General features: G+C 41.5%; 1 protein-coding gene across 3 annotated transcripts in view; it reads right to left on the bottom strand.

Moving 5' to 3' along the window:
- Positions 1–16,729, bottom strand: part of DENND5A (DENN domain containing 5A) — a 62,853-nt gene extending 46,124 nt beyond the window's left edge. The window contains exon 1 of one of the 3 annotated variants that reach the window (XM_083839928.1): positions 16,473–16,729. In XM_083839928.1, the coding sequence (XP_083696054.1) occupies positions 16,473–16,578 (106 nt within the window). In that variant the 5' untranslated portion in view covers positions 16,579–16,729. The remainder of the gene's footprint in view (positions 1–16,472) is intronic. The other 2 variants (XM_083839926.1, XM_083839927.1) reach the window with 2 other exon arrangements.
- Positions 16,730–20,483: the final 3,754 nt, after the last annotated feature.

Raw genomic sequence — 20,483 nt, 5'->3', positions numbered from 1 at the left:
TTATAACCTCTCAAATTTTCCCTAGAGCAACAAACATCCATTGTGATACCAGGAAGTAACTACACAGTTACTCTTCTGAATGCACACAGTTTCTTCAAAAAGAAAAAAAAAAAAGGAAAAAAGAGAGCACAACTGCATATCTTAAAATAAGTTTTGCTATCTTACCAGAATGCAATTAGCTAAGCGATCGTGCAGCTGTTGGCAGCTGCACTAACAATCAGTCAGAATTGCATGAAATCATATGATTTAAATAAAACTATTTCAGCAACACCTGCAAAAGAGAAAACACTCTTCAACTCCTCTCTTATTTCCTTGCATGCTGCAATTACATAGCAATAGAAATTGATTTTGAAAATGGTTGGGTTTGTTCTCTACTTTTACAGTAGTATTTAAGACTCAGTTTCTAAACCAACTACGATCTTTATTCTGGGGAACCGTTACTTCCACAAAGTAGCCACGCAGAGGCGGTTATAACACTGTCTGTAGACAATAAAGAACCTGACAAACACATCACACTACAGTCAAGAAAACTTTGTTTCCAGAGAATGCTTACAAGTACTTTGACGGTTAATGTCACCTAACTTTGGATCTGGGTTTAAGTACATCTTAAATATTCCCTCAGGGACCTTATCCTGAATCAGGACCTAGGACAGGTCTCGCAATACCTAAAATACTCCCATCCATTTCATCGACCTTATTTTATAGCACTGAAATTAAAGTGGGGATATCTATTTTTTTTTGTCTCAAAAGCAACAACTCAACTGATTTTCCACAAAAAATGTCCCTGACTAGATTTGTATTATTTTATTCAATGATATCATTGCTCAGAGAGAAAAAAAAAATATGCATATCTGGGAAGTCAGAAATATATACAGAGAGAGATTTGGGGAAAAAAATAAAAACCTTCCTAACATATAGCCATATTGGGAACGAGTAGAGTCAGTGACAGAAAACATTTAATAACAACACTTACACAAGAGCTAAAAACCTTAGAAGATGAAAATAAGGATTTAAAGAAACTTCCAATCTCCCAGAAGGAGAAAGAAGAGAACATCACATCACATCACATCTCTACTCACTGACGCATACACTTGGTAAAGAGAATCCTCTGTAAAAGAGGTTTTAAAAAATAAGTCAGGAGGTTTAACACACCTACTTGTTTTCTATATTTACATCTGTGCACATGATGTAATGTCAGCTTTTTTTTTTTTTTTTTTTTTTTAAATAGCTGAGGAAAAACCTCAGACATTTACTAAGCTGGTTTGTTCCCCCTCTGCCCATATGTAAGGAACAAATCTGAACGTCAAGTTTTCTCATGATCTTGGAAAGCACACATCACAATTCCTGGATTCACCCATGTGCAAGATCACACATTTTCAAAAAAAAAAAAAAAACAATTTGTGACTTAAAGACCTTCTCATTAGGATGATCAATAGTGCAAAGTATATGATGATGCTGTTACTTTCTGGTCACAGAAAAACACCACCAACATCCAGACAGAAGCATACATGCCTTCCTGCATTTGATCAAACAATTCAGCTACTGCACAGCACAGCTCTTGTCAGAGAGCCTCTATACTTCACTTCTTTCCTGGTTTCGTATCTGTCTTGTTGACTTTTGCATGATGCTCATCATCTTTTGCACATCAGCACAATTTTTAATTTATTAGCTCTCTCTTTTTGTTAGAACCTCAATGCTTGTAACACAGCAAACCACCAGACCTTCAGATCAAGCAAGGCTGAATTCAGAAGATACTGATGGGGCAGGGAATCTCAAGTGAGAGCTCACTGACACCTGCAAAGTTCAACCCAGGAACAGAAAGCGGATCTGTGCAACTCCAGGACGCTGACTAGACTATTCTCTTGCCATTACAACCAGTAAGAACCTGAGCACCTGCGGGTCCATTGCCTCCCCTTTCATCTCTTCCACTGACCACCTAGTGCTTATCACTAGACATCCATCAAAAGACAGGAGAAAAAAATACAAACAGTATTTGCTTATACCCAGTGTCCATATGCAATTAACCCTTAATTCCTAAATTTATGAGCAGTTAGAAGCTTCTCACACACAATCCTTGCTCCAGCAAAACACCAAGTTCAGCAAATCTCCAGAAGGCAAAAATAAATAAAGGTTTCAAGATCCATCTCTTTATAAATTAGAGATCTGATTAATTTAGTACTCATTGAAAGGGTTTTGATGAAAACTCTGAAGAAAGGTTTTAACAAATGCAGGAGGAGAAACATCAAAAATGGACAAGTTTTATTCTAGAACTGAGAAAATTAAGATGTAACAGAATATAAACCAATAAAAATATGATGTATCCTACAATTTTCAGAATGTCCTAAGTGTGAGAACTTGAACTCTATTAAAGGACTACTACCATCAAATCCTGCTTTTCATAAGGTTCCTCTCTTTAAATGATTCTGGCTTATGCATCCGTAATTCAGGCTTCCTAATTACAAGCGCATTAAAAAAGCTAATGCACACATGCAGGGTATTGTACAGTTGAGCTAACAATCACCATCTCATCAGGACCTGGGAGTATTGGTTGATAGCCGGCTGAATATGAGCCAGCAGTGTGCCCAGGTGGCCAAGAAGGCCAACAGCATCCTGGCCTGCGTAACAAACAGTGTGGCCAGCAGGGCTAGGGACGTGATTGTCCCCCTGTACTCGGCTCTGGTGAGGCCGCACCTCGAGCACTGTGTTCAGTTTTGGGCCCCTCGTTACAGGAAGGACATTGAGGTGCTCGAGCGAGTCCAGAGAAGGGCGACCAAGCTGGTGAGGGGTCTGGAGAACAAGTCTTACGAGGAGCGGCTGAGGGAGCTGGGGTTGTTCAGCCTGGAGAAGAGGAGGCTCAGGCGCGACCTCATCGCTCTCTACAGGTACCTTAAAGGAGGCTGTAAAGAGGTGGAGGTTGGTCTGTTCTCCTACGTGCCTGGTGACAGGACGAGGGGGAATGGGCGAAAGTTGCGACAGCGCAGTTTTAGGTTGGATGTTAGGAAGTACTTCTTTACCGAAAGGGTTATTAAGCATTGGAACGGGCTGCCCAGGGAGGTGGTGGAGTCACCATCCCTGGAGGTCTTTAAAAGACGTTTAGATGTAGAGCTTAGCGATATGGTTTAGTGGAGTACTTAGTGTTAGGTCGGAGGTTGGACTCGATGATCTTGAGGTCTCTTCCAACCTAGAAATCTGTGATACTGTGATACTGTGATCTTACTGAGTGGTATTTTAGTAAGACACCTAATGCTGAACGTAAGCCATATCACAATGTAGATTTACAGCATATGCAGGCAGCCTCCGGCTCGTTTTTATGCTCCACCTTGCTCTTACCTGTGACTTTTCTTGCTGCTCCACCTGCAAGCGGAAGACAGCAGTGCCTGTCTTGGGCTGATCAGAAGTTGGGCTTACAAACTCAAAAACAGACATACTACGTGGAGTTCCTAATCTGTGGGATACAGCATTGCTTTGAAAGTACCTGCATACAACTATCTCTGTCAATGTAAACAACTTTTCTACAAGATTACACAGGGGGAAAAAAGTTACAGAAACTAGAGTGAAGCATAGCATCTTGCTGGTTATTGAAGAATGCTATCTATCAAGCTTTCCTCAGCTTTGAGGTGGGGTAAAAAGAGGAGTGAATCCCAAAGGTCTTCTACCCTTTCCTGATTTACTCTGAAAAAAAAAAAAAATCCAATTCGTTACCTTCGCACTCCTAAGGAAAAGAGAAAGGTCCTCCCAACAAAGTAATAAGAAAAGTGGTTATGCAACTTGTATGCTCAATTACTCATGACTTCCTCCCAATATATAAACCGTAAATATACTTTTCAGTTGAAACTTGTAATTGTAAGTGAAAACGATGAAATATTGAGTTCTCAATAAAAACAAAAAGGAAGACAAGCCCCCTCTGAATGGCTGGGAATTCAGACTTAAAATCCTACCACCACAAACACACCTCTCGCTCCTTTCTCCTCCTCTTTGACTATGCCATTTGCAATATTATGTTTACAGAACTGGGAGGACAATTCATGGCTGCTGTCACTGTTATTCATCTCATGTAACCATCTCATGTAACCATGTGTAAAGATATTTCCTGTCAAACCTTCGTGTGTGGTCACAAAATAAGCTACAGCTGTACTGAAACTCTTAACACATACACCATAAATCCAAGCCCTGCCTGTCAATCATACACATCTTTTCAGGTAGCTTATGGCAACAGAAGCAATACATGTTCAGATGGATTGCTTGCAAATTTCTAACGCAAGTTCCCAAGGAAACCTTTACATGATTCTAACAGTTTAATTTTCCCTACTGAGGAGCTGATTTCTTTCTAAGGTTGCTTCTAACCCTCCCCTATTTTCTTCTCTTCACTACATCAATCGTCCTTCTTTGTAGCCCACACCCTGCCATGCAAAATTTCCATTCCCACAATACAACTGTCTAGTACAGAACAGTGCCGTCTGGCTTAAATTGTCCTTACTTAGAAAGCACAAACTGGACAAAAAAATACTAGGGATATTTCGCAAACAAAGATATGTTTTTGTCTTTTTAATTGAAAAATCAAAGCTTTTATATATGCTATCAATTCATTACTTGGTTTTAGTTTTAGAAAATGACTGCAGTGCTACAACTCTAAAATATATGCAAGACTAAGAACTATACAGGAATATCTCCCTGCAACTTGGCTGGAAAAGCCTTTGAACAGTAATCTGAGGGGTAGAATCTGGCTCAGTCTTCCCGCTCTGACAATAAAGCAGAAGCAGCTATCCTAGTTACCACAAGTGCCTGACAAAAGATCTGAATGGTCATGGAACACTGATTTTAAAGAATCATTAATACTGCCACCTTCATTTGTTCACCGAGCACGCTGATCTGCTCAAGATAATTATAAAACAAAGAAATCCAGAAAGCTCTACCAATCCTGATTAAGTGGTTTGTTGCTTTCACCCTGCCAAGCAGTTTATTTCTTTAAATTCCCATGACATAGCCTGCTATTCATTCCATTCATTCAGTTTTGGTGTATTTTTATTGCATACATTATACCTTTGAATGGAAAGTGATATTAGAGATAGTATGTAATCAAAACATTATGGTTATATTTTCCACATAAGGACACATTCACATGAAATTTTTTCCAGCATACAGAGGTTGTACATACAATTCCTGATGCCACTAAAATGAGTGTCTTGTTTATATGTCTAGATATGAAGATAAATAATTTTGTGGAAAGAATGTGATCCTTAAAAATTACGTTTACTGAACATAAAATCACTCCAGCTCTAAAATCCATGGTCCAAGTCTAAACAAAAATAGTTGGCTGGCAAAACAGGTAGTGTGCATATTTTCCACACTGTAGAAATTATGAACGAGTGGAGCAAATGAGAAAAATTAGGAGAAGGTTGGAGAGAGTGGAGGATGACAACACTGGAGAGAAGAGGTCGCATGTACCTTGGGAGATCTAATGACTTCTTTATTAGCCAAACTGTCAGATGACCAACAGTTGACCTGGTTACACCATAAAATACAGGTGATAAAGATGTCTCTAGACATGGATAAACAGTCATGCCAAGAACCAATGTCTTAAAACTAAAGCCAAAGCAGATGTGTTAAAAATAACACTCACCACATTTCTAATTGCCAATAAAAACAGTCAAATATTCTATTTTCAAGTCTTAAGAGAAAAAATGGGATAACCAAACAAATGATTAAATTTGATGGCCTTCATCATAACAGATGTGAAATGGGATAGTAATCTCATTGAACCACTCTAGTCCTTAAAAAACAAAGAAGAAACCAAAAGCAAAAAAAAAAAAAAACCACAACTGAGCCAAACGTCTGGAGAGCAATGACATTCTAATTTATTCCTAGAAGTGGCTGGACTTTAGAGATGCTACCTTGCAAACGGCACTGGAATGAAAAGCATGCTATACAGAAACCAGCCATTCTAAGATATGCTCTCAGAAAGACAGAAAGGGATGCTTTCTATCACAGGAAAGATTTTTCAGAACCCCATATTCTAATATTAAAGAAAAGTCATTTAAATGCATAGCTAGAGAGCTATTAATATTCCAATAATTAGCCAAAGTTCACTTAAAAAAAATGAAAATAAGCAGTACATTTATCTGATTCCTTTTTAAACAACTGTTAAGCCATATATAACTGCAAATAAATTACAACATAGGAAACACTCGGTTTGGCAGATTAAGGTAAGAAATTCATTAAACAAGAATTCTTGAAGTAAAAACTATGATTCAAGGAAAACTACAGCTGCCAGATCCGTAAGCAGTCACTCCATCAACAGAGAACTGCCTTCAGACCATGACTTGCTTCCTTCCTCCCAGCTCCTTCTCCTTAGGCAGAACTGTACGTATTTCTCATTAGAGAGGGTTCCCTTTCCGAGGGAACCTCCTCCTTGAATACACACCAAAATGAATTCTTCACTTTTATGCTGAAACTCATTAACCCGCTGTCCTGCAGTTCTATCCTCTCCTCTCCCCACTGCTGGCAAGACCATCAGGCACAGTGCAAGCTGAAGTGGTGGTTCCACCAGTTCATTTGTTGCTTGAATTGGAACTTCAGCAGTCTTGAAAGTGGGTCAGATTATTCATATCAGAAAATTCATATTCTTCAGTATCACATTCGTTTTCTTGCAGAACTGCTGTCTTAGCAACTGACATCAGGGGTTTCATCCACTGTATGTAGTGAATCAGGACTTTTGTCAACTGTCTCTAATGGCTGTCATTCCATGGGATTTGTAACAAATCCACAACCTATGACTCTCACATCTGTGGCTTTCTCTAAAGACTTCGTTAGGCAAGTTACTGTTCTACTTTCACTGACAAAAGAACTCAAAGGCAAAGGAAGTCCACTGCCTACCTTTCTAAAACAAAGGTAGGAAAACGTGTTAGGGACACACCGCCCTATACTTAAGCGTAACTGAATTGTATGTTGGGTGGAGTGCCATCCTTCATCTGTAAAAGTCAAAAGATTTTCTTTAGAGGAAGCAGAGAGAAGAGGATGAAAATAACCAGTGCGATGAAAGGCCCCAATTTATTTTTGACCTGTTTGTCAACTGAGTAATGCAAGCTTGCTTCTAACAATCCTTTATTCCAATCCCATGAGAACATGTTCCTTTCAGTACACAACGTATATTTTAACATTCAGTGGAGAATATAATCCTTCCTCTTGCAGCCACTACAAATATGAGAAGGACAAAAAGACAGGTTAACTCTAATCTGTTGACTGTAAAAGACCCTGATGTTTTCTTTTTTTCTTTTGCTTTTCCTATTTTCAACAATTGTGATACGAAGAACCTCACTGTGAACTGAAATAAAAAAAATATGAGTTAATTTCACAGTGTAACTGGATATTTGGTGTAAATTCCACTAGATACCAATGATATCTTGACCATCCATTGCTTCAATGGTGCAAATTCTTCTAAGCCTTCTATGACAAATGAGAATAAAGAAATGAACAGGTATCTATTTATCGTTTAACTCTGTATTCATCTAGTTGATAACAAAACACATTGCCACACATATTCTGGAATAGTTTCAAAACTGCAACAGCAATTTGAATGTACCACAGAACAACAGCTGACAACATCTGCATTCTGTGACTGCAAGGTCAGGAAACCAAAAGCTTTTGATTTTAGTTTTCTGGTACAGTTTTAAGGAAGGTGGAAAGAGGTGGGGCAGGGAAGGGGCAAAGGAAGCCATCAAGAATCTAATGCAGCTTTTTAGAAAACAAACAAGCTTACGTGTTTAAAAACATCCCAAGCCCATTTATTTTCTTTCACTACTCTGTACGCAGGATAGCAGATGGACACAATGTATTTAACCCAAGACTGCCTGATACAAATTTTCAAAAGTACTCTTAAAAACAGAATTGTTTTTACAAGGCTTTCTTTTTCTGCTTTAGTCACAGCAAAAATAACAAAAAGATATTTGGCTCTGTTTTCAACTAAACAACAGAAGCAGCATTCAAAATCACAATGACAGGCATGTTGTCAGCCACAGCAGGGAGCAGGGCGAGTACATGTCTTTGACAGAACAAATCTGAAATACTTGCAAAAGAAGACACTAAGAAACAAAAAGAGTGGCCTATCCTCAGAACAGAATTCTTTTACATGTACTAGAAATATAAAACAGATATGGAGATGAGCATATTTTAAATATATTTAATATAGAAATCAGCTGTTCCCCTCATGCCCTTCCAAAGTTGGCAGACCCAGTGGACCTACTTCAGAAAACCCTGAGCAAACAGAAGCACAGACCATCTCAGCCAACCGTCACGAAACACCGTGCATCTCCTTCTACACTGAAGTGTCCCAGTGAGTTAATGTCTGCACTTTTTACATGCTCACTGCCCTTCAGATCAGAGGACTGATGGGAGGATGCCTATGTAAAAGCACAAGGACTGAATGTTATTACCAAAGCACCTCTCCATTCCTTTCACCAACACTTATTTTCTTCCAGAGTACCATTGAGATTTCGCACTGAAGAGGAAAAAAAATATTTCAAAAATACAAATTAAGCCTTTCCTGCAGATTTTAAAGCTGTTCCAATGATGTACACTGATCAGCAAGTACAGGAAGTCCAGCCTCACTTTCCTATCAAGCCTTGGAAAACTGTTTTGCAGTAACCTAACTGTTTTGCAGTAACCTGCCTTAAGGACCCAAAACAAAATGCCCTGTGAGAAAGTAATCTACTTGCTTGATTTTGAGGAGTTTACATTGTTTTAATAGAGTTTATTTTTTTAAAAAAAGCACAAATTTAATCAGATGTGCTAACAGTCTGGTCTAGGTATACGACAAACTCTGAAGTTCATCCTAGCTCTAGCTATATTTTTCCTTATCGTCTCATCAATCATTTCTCTCAAGTTTTCTTTTCTTTCGTATGTACCACAACAAGCTCACCTTTCTTCTTCACAAGAAGAAAGATTCATGTCCGGAAAAAAAAAAAAAAGTTTTCAATATGAAAATCTGACCAGAAGTAAGAGGAAGAACAAAGTCCAGTGCTTGTATTCAGTCCTAAAAACACAAGTCACAGGTCCGAGTTAGCTCCTTCTGTGTATCACCCCTGTGTTCAGAGTCAGGAGCAAAGACTGTTTGTGGTTCCACAGAACCAAGAGTTTGAGTTAAATGCCTTCTGTGGTTGAGCTTCAAGAAAGAAAAACATTGTGTTATATATCTTTTTTCATTGTGGAAGACATTATATGAAGGAAAGGGGAAAGAAAAAACACAAAATCTAAAACAGACAGACTGAAAAAAACACCATGACCTCCCCCTCTAAAAAAAAAAAAAAAAACACCCCCACATAAGTACTTCCCAGAGAGCACACTGTCACCCACACATGATCAACTCTGGCCTGTTCATGGAATGAATTATCTAAAGAATCCTCATACCACCTCACTCAGTGGCTATGTCCAGATTCTTTAATTTTCCAAGCCAAGATTAGGCCTCACCTGTAACATGGCAGCCATTCTCAAGGCTACTAATCTAACGTGTGCAAGGACAGACCCGTGTGGAGGAAATTCTAGTTCATGGGGCACGTGAACACTGTGACACCTACCTAATGCTCAGTGCACACAATAAACGGGCAGTATTTAAAAGCAACCTCACTCTCGCCCTCTGGATCATGAAACCCTGAGAGGTGAGGTCAGGTCCTGCAGACTGCTCACATGGATTTCAGCCTGAAGAAGTCCCTGGTGGAGCTGTGTTTGACAGCACCTATGCCAGTTCAGTCGATGGCTGTGCATTACCAACCTCTTTCCTCCCTCCAAGGCATGATGCCCCCTGGACCCGGTGCTTCACTGAACCACGTCCAACAGGACTAGCCTGCCCTCATGCAAGGGAAGGAGGCAGAAGCACAGAAAGGCCAGGGGATGGGAGACCACAACAGCCTACAGCTGGATTTGCCTGGCTGCCATAAGATGTCTGCCAGATTCATTCTCAGAAAGACTGAGATGCGTCTAAACAGAAATGTTACCAGCCTTCAGTGAAAGTGTAGAATGAGGTCTCTCAGATTTCAGTCTCAGGCCACACACATAAAAGAGCCAGAAAGGGACATGACATTCTTATGCTGGTTAGAGCTGGCACTGACCTTGTTAAATTAAGGGACTTTTCCCCAAGGTAATGCTGATGACAGCTCTGTAAGGTAGTTCTGGGCTTGGGAAGCAAACTTGGGAGATAACAGTGGTAAGGGAGTCTGCTGAAAGTAGCAAGTTAAGGAGGAATAAGTAATACATGCAAATAGTAGAATAGTTCATGAAAAATATGTTTGTAGAGGACAGAAGCAATACACAGACAAGTACACTGAGGAAACCTCAGGATCCCTGCCCACATCTTTCTGCAACACAGAGTACAATTGTAAATACAAAGAGCAGCAACTACAGCTGCAAGAAGACTTTTCTAAAGTCACTTGAAGTCATGCTGAAAGAAAATTTGTCTGTGAAACCAACCCTGTTTCCTCACTCAGTTAAACATTAAAACATTGCTCTATCTGAAAATGAAAAGGTCACTTAGGACCGTCATGTTATCTGACTGCAGATCACTTATTCATGAAAAGCAATACAGTTTCTTTCTAAGATGCTTCAGTACTAATATGTAAACGACTCCATACAAACGTACATATCGTACCTGACTGTGGCAGATCATAGGATCAGTAAAAATAAGTAAATAAAGCAATATTACACACTTTTACAGAAAAGTTTGAAACTAAAGGTCTCTTGCCAATCAAACCATAAGCAAGGTAGCATTTTCCTGGAAATACTGAGAAATTAGCCTTTAGCAGAAGTACCCCAAGTACATTTTTCATCATTTATCACTTTGTGTTGGAATGCTTCATAATTTCTGTGCAATAATATTTTAAGACTCTCAGGATTAACGTTCCAGTTCACTGCAAACTTGACTACAAACCACAAATCCAAAAAGGCTTGTCAAGAAATTCAGAGAGAACAATTACTGCACAACATACATCAATAAGTAATTGCTTCTGACATCGTCACTTCACATGCATTATTTCTGCTACGCGAGCCCTGCAGATCAGAAGGAATTCAAAAGATACGTATGAGAAGTCATTACCAAGAACACTCAAATAGGACATCACTAACTGAAAAGGCAGGAAAAAAAACCACACTGTTGTAGGATTTTGTAACTACAAGATCAATAATTTTAAGATTTATAAAAAAAAAAAAGTCCTTTGTTATTTGCAAGTGGCAGTATTTCCCAAGTAATCCATTTAAGAGGCTTTTTTGTATAGTTTCTCTTTTGCAGAAGAAACTGGGGGCGGCGGGGGGGCAGGGGAAAGGACCGAAAAAATCCAACCCATCTTTGTTGCCTTGCTTTAAGGATGTGAAACTCATGTGACTTTTTAAAAAAGGCTTCAAAATCAGACTTGTAAACTAAATTATTTAGATGCACTTTTAGCATCACTAGTCTATTCGCAACTTAGGAACAAAACCAGTAACTTTTCCACTCCTCCCCACCATACCTAAGACCCTTACAAATAAGCTGAATCTGTAACTGGAGGGTGGGAGAACGAAGGATTCCAGGGTTTGGGGAGAGATGATTTTATACAGCACACAGCCCAGTTTAACCTAAAACACAGATGTGATAACCACAAGATTGGTATTACAGAAACACCACCTAATAAACTGTGGCTTCAATTGTAGTGTAGCAAAGCACAGCTGCTTCTCCCTTACATCAGCTCTCCCATTCTTTTTTCTCCATATCAGCTACCCTAGCACGTCTGCCTCAGTTCCCAAAGAGACAAAAGATCTTTTTGGCACTCAAACACGGCAAACAACTCAGGCTTCTTGGGAAAAGATAGAGGGGGCAGGGGCAGTGGAACAAACTATTATCTGGATTAAAACATTATACATGTGCCAGTGTAAGTCCAGCCAAAAGTTGTTGCCATCTACTGCCCATCCCTAGTGACCGGTGTGAACACAGCGTGTGGTCTCAGCCTTGGTGCTACCGGGGAGGTCCCCCCAGCACCAACACCTTGGTTAAGCAGCCTCAAAGAAGCAAAAAAGCTGAAAACCCTTCCTCTCACCCTCAGAAGGAATCCGCAAGGAAGAAGGCACACTGTTAGGGAGCTGTGGGAGGCTTGCACTGACACCAGCCATATTAAGGACAAAGACAGAAAAACAGAACAAAAACAAACAAACAAAATCAGCCTTTGAAGAAATCAAGCAGTGGCTCCTACCAATGCAGTTTACTTCTGCAGTGAGTGTTGGTACTTACTACCACAGCAAAATGTACTCACATGACGTTTTCCCAAGGAACAAACAGTATTGCAAAAGAGCTTCACTGCAAGAACCACAGCTGACTCCAACCCCAAATGTCATGTCTTAATTCCCAGAGAAAAATACCCAAAAGAGGAAATACAAAAAAGGTCAACTGTCAGTCAGAGAAAGATATCTGATGCTTTAAGCTTGCTCTTCTTCCTCCTTGTTCCCTTTAGCAACCCCTTACAAACACCTTTCAGACAAAATAAAAGCCCATAACTATTTAAGCATGTTGAACTTGCAGACTAACACAGGTGCTGACAACAGCAATACTACATGGACTGCCACAAAGGAAGCTGCTGTACCAATTCCGACATAGGAAGCAATCTGTATTGGTTTATATTTGTGACAAATGCTCTCAATTATTTCATCATAGCCATACTTTTAAGTTTGTATTAATACAGAGTACTGCTAAAATAAACCCTACCAATAGGCAATGTCTGAGGATAAGTTGCCATTTCAAATCTCAAGGCAGCAAAATAGAAAAACAATGACACTTCAGTTCCTGACTGAGAAATGAGGTGAGACGTTTCTATTTTACTGGTGAGGAGAAACATTTGCTCTAGTGTCAGTTTGTTGGGTTAATTTTGAGTGGAGCTAAGTGAATACTGTACACCATGCATCATCTTCTCTTAGAATTTCGCACAGCAGCACAAAGAAAGGGGCCGGTGTGCCAGCACACGGATGGCATTATTCATGTTCGGTCCCATTATGATACATGGTCTATAAACACAGACCTTACCTCAAGAACACTGAAAACAAAATGTAAACAAAGGTATGGGAGACTAAGAATAATTAAAATAGTATCACAACTTCATATTAATGAACATAATTCTGTTATGGATTCTGAAAGGGCACGTGAAAGGTATCTACGGGAAGGATACAGCCTGGGCACAGGGCTTCACTTAACACATATTTTCATCTTCCCTCAAGAACGAAGCTCATGATCAGATTGGAAGCACCATGAGACAGATCTTGGCAAATGAAACAGGAGTTTATCTATTGAATAAAATATTTTTTGGACCACACCTTCAGTGACCTGTTCAGACTGACAAGAAGGGCAAAAAGAAATGCCAGCGACAGACTAATGACCAGCCTTGATCCTCCATAATATGGGGTGGGGGTTTCCTGGTTTGTTTTTGTGTTTTTTGGATAGTTGGTTGCTTTTTTAAACAATCCTATTATTAAATCAATATTTTCTTTAAAGATTATAAGCATTTTCATTTACTAGCTATTTCTCCTTTGTAATACTGTTATTTCTGAATTCACTATTACCATCTTCACAATATGGCATTCATATGGAAGCATGTGCAACACAGAAACCCACGGATTAGAACAGTGTCCAGATACTTGGGTTTGAGTTTTACACTACCTACTGGCAACTCCCAGACTACACTTACACATAAGTGTAATGCAACAGCGAGTTCATCCTTTTCTGTTATGTAGCTTTAATACTACATAATAAACAAACTCTATTGACGAGTGATTATTAAAAACTAACACACCACAGACAAGGAAAAGGAAAAAAATCTTTGGTGAAAAAGAATGTAGAATAACAATTCCAACAGTTCCATACAGTGCAGGTATTATTTTCACCATCATGCAGATCACATCTAGTCAAGTCAACACATAAGGGATTCCAGCAGAAAGGTAAGGCACCCCTTTATTGTCATGACCGCTCCAGGACAGTCTTCAACTTAAATTAAGAAATCTTCTTGTAACATTACAGCTTTATAAGTTATACAGCACACCAAAGATTTTGGTAGCTGATGTATTTCATCATTTCCCCTCTGAAGGCAAAATTTCTCTAACAGACCATTGCACAGAACCTAAGAGATCTGTCATCGCTTCCGGCACATCATCAGCACCTGGAGACGTGCCTCGGCGCCTCTCGTCCAGCACAGAAACTGCCACTGGCTGAAGCTTCAATAAGAGCAACACATCAGGAGTTATTTGTCTGTGGTTTTGTCTGAAAAATTTTACTAGATGGTAGTAAACCTGTTTTAGCAGCTCACCCATCACGAACACAATCACTGTAACAAGAAAGGGCACCTAGATAGCCAGATCACACAAATTTGGGGATGAAAAAAAGCCCTAGCAATAGAGAGCATCTTTAACTCATGCTAGCTAGAAAGCCCTAAATATGTTATTTCTCACCAACATAAATATACATAATCAACTGGGCATTTTCCAGCAGTTGATCAACTTTTTAGGGAAAAAATACTATGGCTGTGCTATTTAGCAAGCTTCCAACATACAAAGGAAAAACACCATCACAAGTGTTTCTTCAAGCACAGTAGCCAGACTGAGCATCAATTTGTGCTCTCACGCTTCGTTTGCGAGTCCGCAGGAACGCCGTACCATCCATACCACGGTCGAATACCTGAAACACACAATTCGGTTCGGCAGCGAGAACAAAGTCTGCCAGCGGCATCCCCAGGGCCCTGGCAGTGGCGATGACATCATGCCAGGCACCCGCTGCGCCCACCCGCCCAGGGGCTGCAGCCTCCCCCCAACAATGGGCACTCGCGAAGAGAATTGTTTCAACAGGGCAAGGAATCGGAACCTGGTTTTCAGCGCAGAAATAAGAAGGGGGATGGAGGGGGAACACTACACAATAACCCTTTCATTCAAAGGAGAAAGCCTTCCAGGAAGTACAAAGTGTTTCAAAGCTTGACCCGAAACCCACTGAAATCAACAGAGGCTCTTTCCATTTATAGCAGTGGGCGCTGGAGGAGGCTATAACCTAAAATGCTGTTTAAAAAGGAAAGTGCTGTTTAAAAAGGAAAGTGTTATCAGTCCTACTACCATGAATTATTAATAACACAACAAATCCAACAAAATGCACTGGAATTCCAGCTAGCTCATCTGCTGTGACGTTACCATGAATTTATTCTCCTCCCCCTTGCTCCCCCCTCCCTTTTTTAACCTGTTCCTCAAATCACACACAAAGATCAGTCTCCCCAATAAATACAAAAACCCGTTCACCCGCCTCGTCCCCCACCTTGTCACAAGCAACAAACACCATGAGACAGGGGAAAAGCAGAGTGCAAGACACCTCGCACGCTAGTGTTTTACATACTACAGACGCAGTGCTTAACAGGGAAAACAAAAACAGAACATCATGCTCCAGCCTTCAGACCTGCAGATTCAAACAGAATATTAAAAAAGGCACTGGTCTCTCTTCCAGATTATTGTTAGAAAGCTTGCTCAAAGTAATACACTGTTTTTAATTTAATTATACAAGTAGAGTTTCCGAGAGAGTAGAGACAAGTGGAGAGACCGAGTGTCTTGCACTATATTACACAAATACATATACAGTGAATGAATTACAAAATTAACACCAGAAATTGTCTTCAATCTAGAACCTTTGTTCAATTATGATTTAATTAATAAAAATCTGTGGAACCACACTGCATTCTGTTCTCTTGCACTTCTTAAATTAAATCGATGCTGTAATTTAAAGTACCATTAAAGAACAGCCCATTACACTGTATTCACTCCTCAAGCATCAAGCTGTAGTTTACAATCATTTTAACATCAGAAAAGCATGAAGGTAAAGTCCTCCTCAGCATGACAAGCAGATAAGAAGTTTTCTTTCAAGTCATTATAAGAAAAAAGTTTCAATCATAGCCAAAATTTAGGAGTTCAATGTAAGAGATGACTCAAGTAACGTAGATTTCGGTCTACAAGAAAGAAGCATTTATTCTCACAGTTTTTAAGACAGATTTAAAAGAATAAAAAGAATAAATAAAAACATTCATAAAACATTATAAAAGCAAGTCATTTAAATAAACAAGCGTGTCATTTGTCTGGTGCTGAGCTCAAATACCCAAGCTAAGCAGCAGCGTTAGGCCAGGTTTCCAGCACCACCACACTCGGGCACCTTTCTGAGCAGGTAGAGGTGTTCAGCAGCAACCCAGGCACAGCCGGGCACGGAGGCACGGAGACACGGCACGCCGCCCCCGCGCACCCGGGGCTCCGCCAGCGCCGCCGCCGAGGGGCAGCGGCTGGGGACGAGCTCCCGCCGCTCCCCGCAGAGCGGCCGCACACGGGCGGGCGGGGGCACGGTGCGGAGCTGGCCGAGAGCCGGAGCCCCCCGGCCCGGGGATGCCGTGCCGTGCCGCGCCGTGCCGCCGCCCTGCCGGCCGTTAGCGGCCGCCCCCCGCCCCGCGGCCGCTCACCGGAGAGCTCGTCCGGCTCCAGCCCGGTCTCGGTGTCCAGCCCGCAGATGACGAAGTAGTCGGCGAAGCGGCCGGGTGCCGAGGAGCCGCCGCCGCCGCCGCTCATGCTGGAGCGCGAGAGGTGCGCGGGGCTCAGGGGCTGCGGGGCCGGGCGGCGGCGGGCGGCGGGGCTGCGCCAGCTGCGCCAGCGGCGGCGGCCGCCTCCATGGCGGAGCGGAGCGGGCAGCGCCGCACGGCATTGTGGGGGCGGCCCCCGGCTGCTCCCGGGGGGGCCGGGGGGCGGCCCGGGCCGGGAACCGCAGTGCTGCGCCTGCGCGCTGCGCTCGGGGGATGACGTGATGCTGCCGGGCCGCCTGGGGGGGGGGGCAGCACTCCGCCGCGCGAGGCGGCCGCGGGGCCGCGCCCTGAGGGGGCGCTGAGGGGGGGAGGCACCGCGGCGCGGCCGCTCCGCTCGCAGTGCCCTGGCGAGGAGCTCCGCGGCTCCGCCACCGGGGGGCTCCCGGGAGGGGCGCTGCGCACCCCGGCAGCTCCAGAGGACGAGGAGGCTCCGCCAGGGCGGCTCGCCCCACGCGCGCCCCCGTGTCACGTCTCCCTTGGAAGCACAGCCGGGCTCACACCTTCCCCTGCTCTCAGCCCTGCCCGACCCCGCAGCCCTGTGCAGCGGCCCCACCCTGGGAAACAGGGCGATGGACCGGGGCGGGGGCTGCTCTGGGGGGCTGTATTTGTAATTTGTTTTCTGTTTGAGTTAGTGTCACAGACATAACTGTTAACAGTTGAGCCTGCAGGGCTGAGTGAAATTCCCTGTCCCCCAGCACGAAAAACATCCCCCAGGGAGCAGAGAAAGAAAAATGAGAATGACAAAAACCGAGGGCTAAGGGACAAACAGCACGTACCCGTGCTGTGAGATGAGAGCATGTCTTTCCACTGACCGGAGGGAGACCTGGGATAGCCTCGTGGGACTAAAATTAGATCTGCACATACATACTTCCCCTTCCTCTCCTCACCCAGTTCTCCAACTGTGGCTTTCACACCAGAAATCTTCCCTATCTTACAGGGTTTCTAAGAGGAAAAATTATTTTTCCAGTCTTTCAGGATTATTATCTAAGGTTGCTCAAGTAGTTTAAGATTACATCCCATCCATAGTGCTGAATTAATCAGGTACCAACCTAACTTAATGTGCCGTCAAGCACATGAAACTTTGCATATTTGAATTCACATTGCAAAGACATGAGAGTTACTGATTCTTTATGAGCACTTGAGACAGTAGCTTGTATAAGACTTATGTCAATAGCCCCACAGCCCGTTTCAGCACAATAACTAGGCTCTTAAACCATTTCTTCCCACTGAAATTGTGGAGAGCTTTCCCATCCTTCTGGCAAATAGGAAAAGCCAACTATTCACTTGATTATGACGGTACAGACCACAGAACGGGTTATCAATGAACAGAAGTATTGCTTAGGTTTGACTGATAGTTCTGACAGATCAATTTTAAACCACTGATGAACACGAGGGAGAAATTTCAACAAAGATAGGAGGATAATTAGATGCAATATTAGACTGAAAGTCTCAAGTTTATGAGACTAAGAGTGAGCACATACATTTAGAATATGTTGAGCCTGCCTGGTGATTCGAGGAAGACTAACAGAGATCAGAAGTCATTAAAACTGGTTGCTCCTGTTCTATATTAGGTATTTTCTGCCATTTTGCTTCTTAGTCTGCTTTTGATCTGGCAAAAGACACAGTATTCAGCATGTGGTAAACTTAATTTCAGTAAGTCCTAACTGTAGTTTAACCCTAATAAACAGAAGTCATAGCCGGACAAGCACAGAAGAACTTACAAGAAAGACTGGGGAAACTGGGGAAGCAGTACGGATATTGTGAGGGTTGTTTTTGTTCGTTTGTTTGCATCTGTAACATCTAATTCAAAGCCTAGCAGCTTTAATTTGTCAGACTTCTTGAGCACTGATCCCATCCCTGGAAGCACCTAAAATATAGCTATTTTGTCACTGAACTTTGCAAATCGACTAATGTCCTCAAGTGAGGCAATAACACTCTCAATGACACTGTGAATTCTTGAAAGTATTCTGTATGATGTTTACAAAATGTAAGGGAAGTCTTAAATCTCTGGAAACTATGTTTAGACAGAGAATAACAAAGATATACTAGCAACTACAAAGTGATTTAAAAGATTCATTGTCTTCAGCAAGTCTTTTGTTGTTGCTTCAGCTGCTGTTTTCAATGGTAAAGGCTAGAATTTTTAAGCTCACGCCTTAAATCATATAGACAATAAATACTTTTAAAAGGCAGAATTTAACATGCACATATCTAGATTACTCCTTCTACTAGTTAACTTGAACTTAAGATGGTGTCTTCTAACAGTAGATTGAAAATTGTTAGGGAGGGAATCTAAGGAATCTGTTTGATCCACAGGCTCCAAAAATATCTAAATACACATAAGCATGTTACAGCCAAGGCAAGATTTGTGGGTATACACGTTTCATCTCCTCTAGCGTATTTAGGAAATAGAATACTCTTCTGGGAAAAAAAAGATAATGATATCCTAGGAATACCAGTTATTCTTTAAGCCTGAAATATAGTACTGGTTGTCACAGCTAAATGCAACTCAATCTAAGTATATGTATCAATTAAGTAGGTAGCTGAGGGAATATTAACTGTGTCAGAAAAAGGAAAAAAGAACAAGAGCAATGGATAACAATGCTGAATGTGGCAAGGCTAGCAAAAGAATAGAAATACTGTCATGTCACAAAAGACTGTTAGCTCTCTCCCTAATTCTTCTGTATACATCCTTTATCACAGGCTCTTTGGAACAGTTTTTATAAGATGAGGAATGAAGTGGCCGCTTTTTGTAAATAAATAAATAAATAAAAGTACCTGCAGTAGCTGGTGGGTGTTTCAGTCCTTGATCAGCTAGCTACCTGGTTGAGTTGGTTCTGTTGGTTATTCAGCTTAATAATTCAGCTTAAGTAACTGGATGGTATGATACATGCAGCATACTTCCAGTTCTAATACAAAGCAGAACACAGCAATCCACATTGCATTTTAGTTACTCAGTATAAAACCAGGTTATCTACTATCACACTACACAAGATAAATATTCTCTAGAATAACACAAAGATTTGTGAAATAGCTACCAAAAAAAAAATAAAAAATGGCTTTGCATCATAGAATAGTTCACTGAGATTTTAAAGACACACTTGCTTTTTCATAGAATCATAGAATATCCCCAGTTGGAAGGGACCCATAAGGATCATCAAGTCCAACTCCTGGCACCGCACAGGTCTACCCATTTTAGACCACGTGACTAAGTGCACAGTCCAAACGCTTCTTAAACTCCGACAGGCTTGGTGCAGTGACTACTTCCCTGGGGAGCCTGTTCCAGTGTGCGACCACCCTCTCGGTGAAGAACCTCTTCCTGATGTCCAGCCTAAACTTCCCCTGCCTCAGTTTAACACCATTCCCGCGGGTCCTATCACTGGTGATAATGGAGAATAGGTCACCTTCCTCTCCACTCCCCCTCATGAGGAAGCTGTAGACTGCGATGAGGTCCCCCCTCTGCCTCCTCTTCTCCAGGCTGAACAGGCCCAGTGACCTTAGCCGCTCCTCCTATGTCTTCCCCTCATATTTTTTATGTATTTTTTTAAAATTAATTTTATTTAATTTATTTTTATTTAACTTTTACTTCTTTTGTCTCAACCTTTTGGCAAGCTTTCAACATCAACATTGTGTACAGTGCAAAAACAAGAAATCCATAAAGCAGACAAAGGAAGCAGATGAACGAAGCTGTAGCAACTTCACCTTGTGAGTCTTCCATCAAGAATTCATGTCGGAAAAAGCAAAATATGTAAGACTTTCTATCTGAGAACATGAAATGAGCTATGTCACTTGCCTTCCAGTGCAAAGTATAAAACCTAATTTTGTATATATATAAAAGTATAAAAAAAGATTACTGTTGTACATGATAAAGAAATAACTTCGAGACAGCAGGAAGTC

This window comes from Anser anser, assembly GCF_964211835.1.
Source record: "Anser anser genome assembly, chromosome: 5".
Lineage (NCBI taxonomy): Eukaryota > Metazoa > Chordata > Aves > Anseriformes > Anatidae > Anser > Anser anser.
This window is presented reverse-complemented; position numbering and strand designations above follow the sequence as displayed.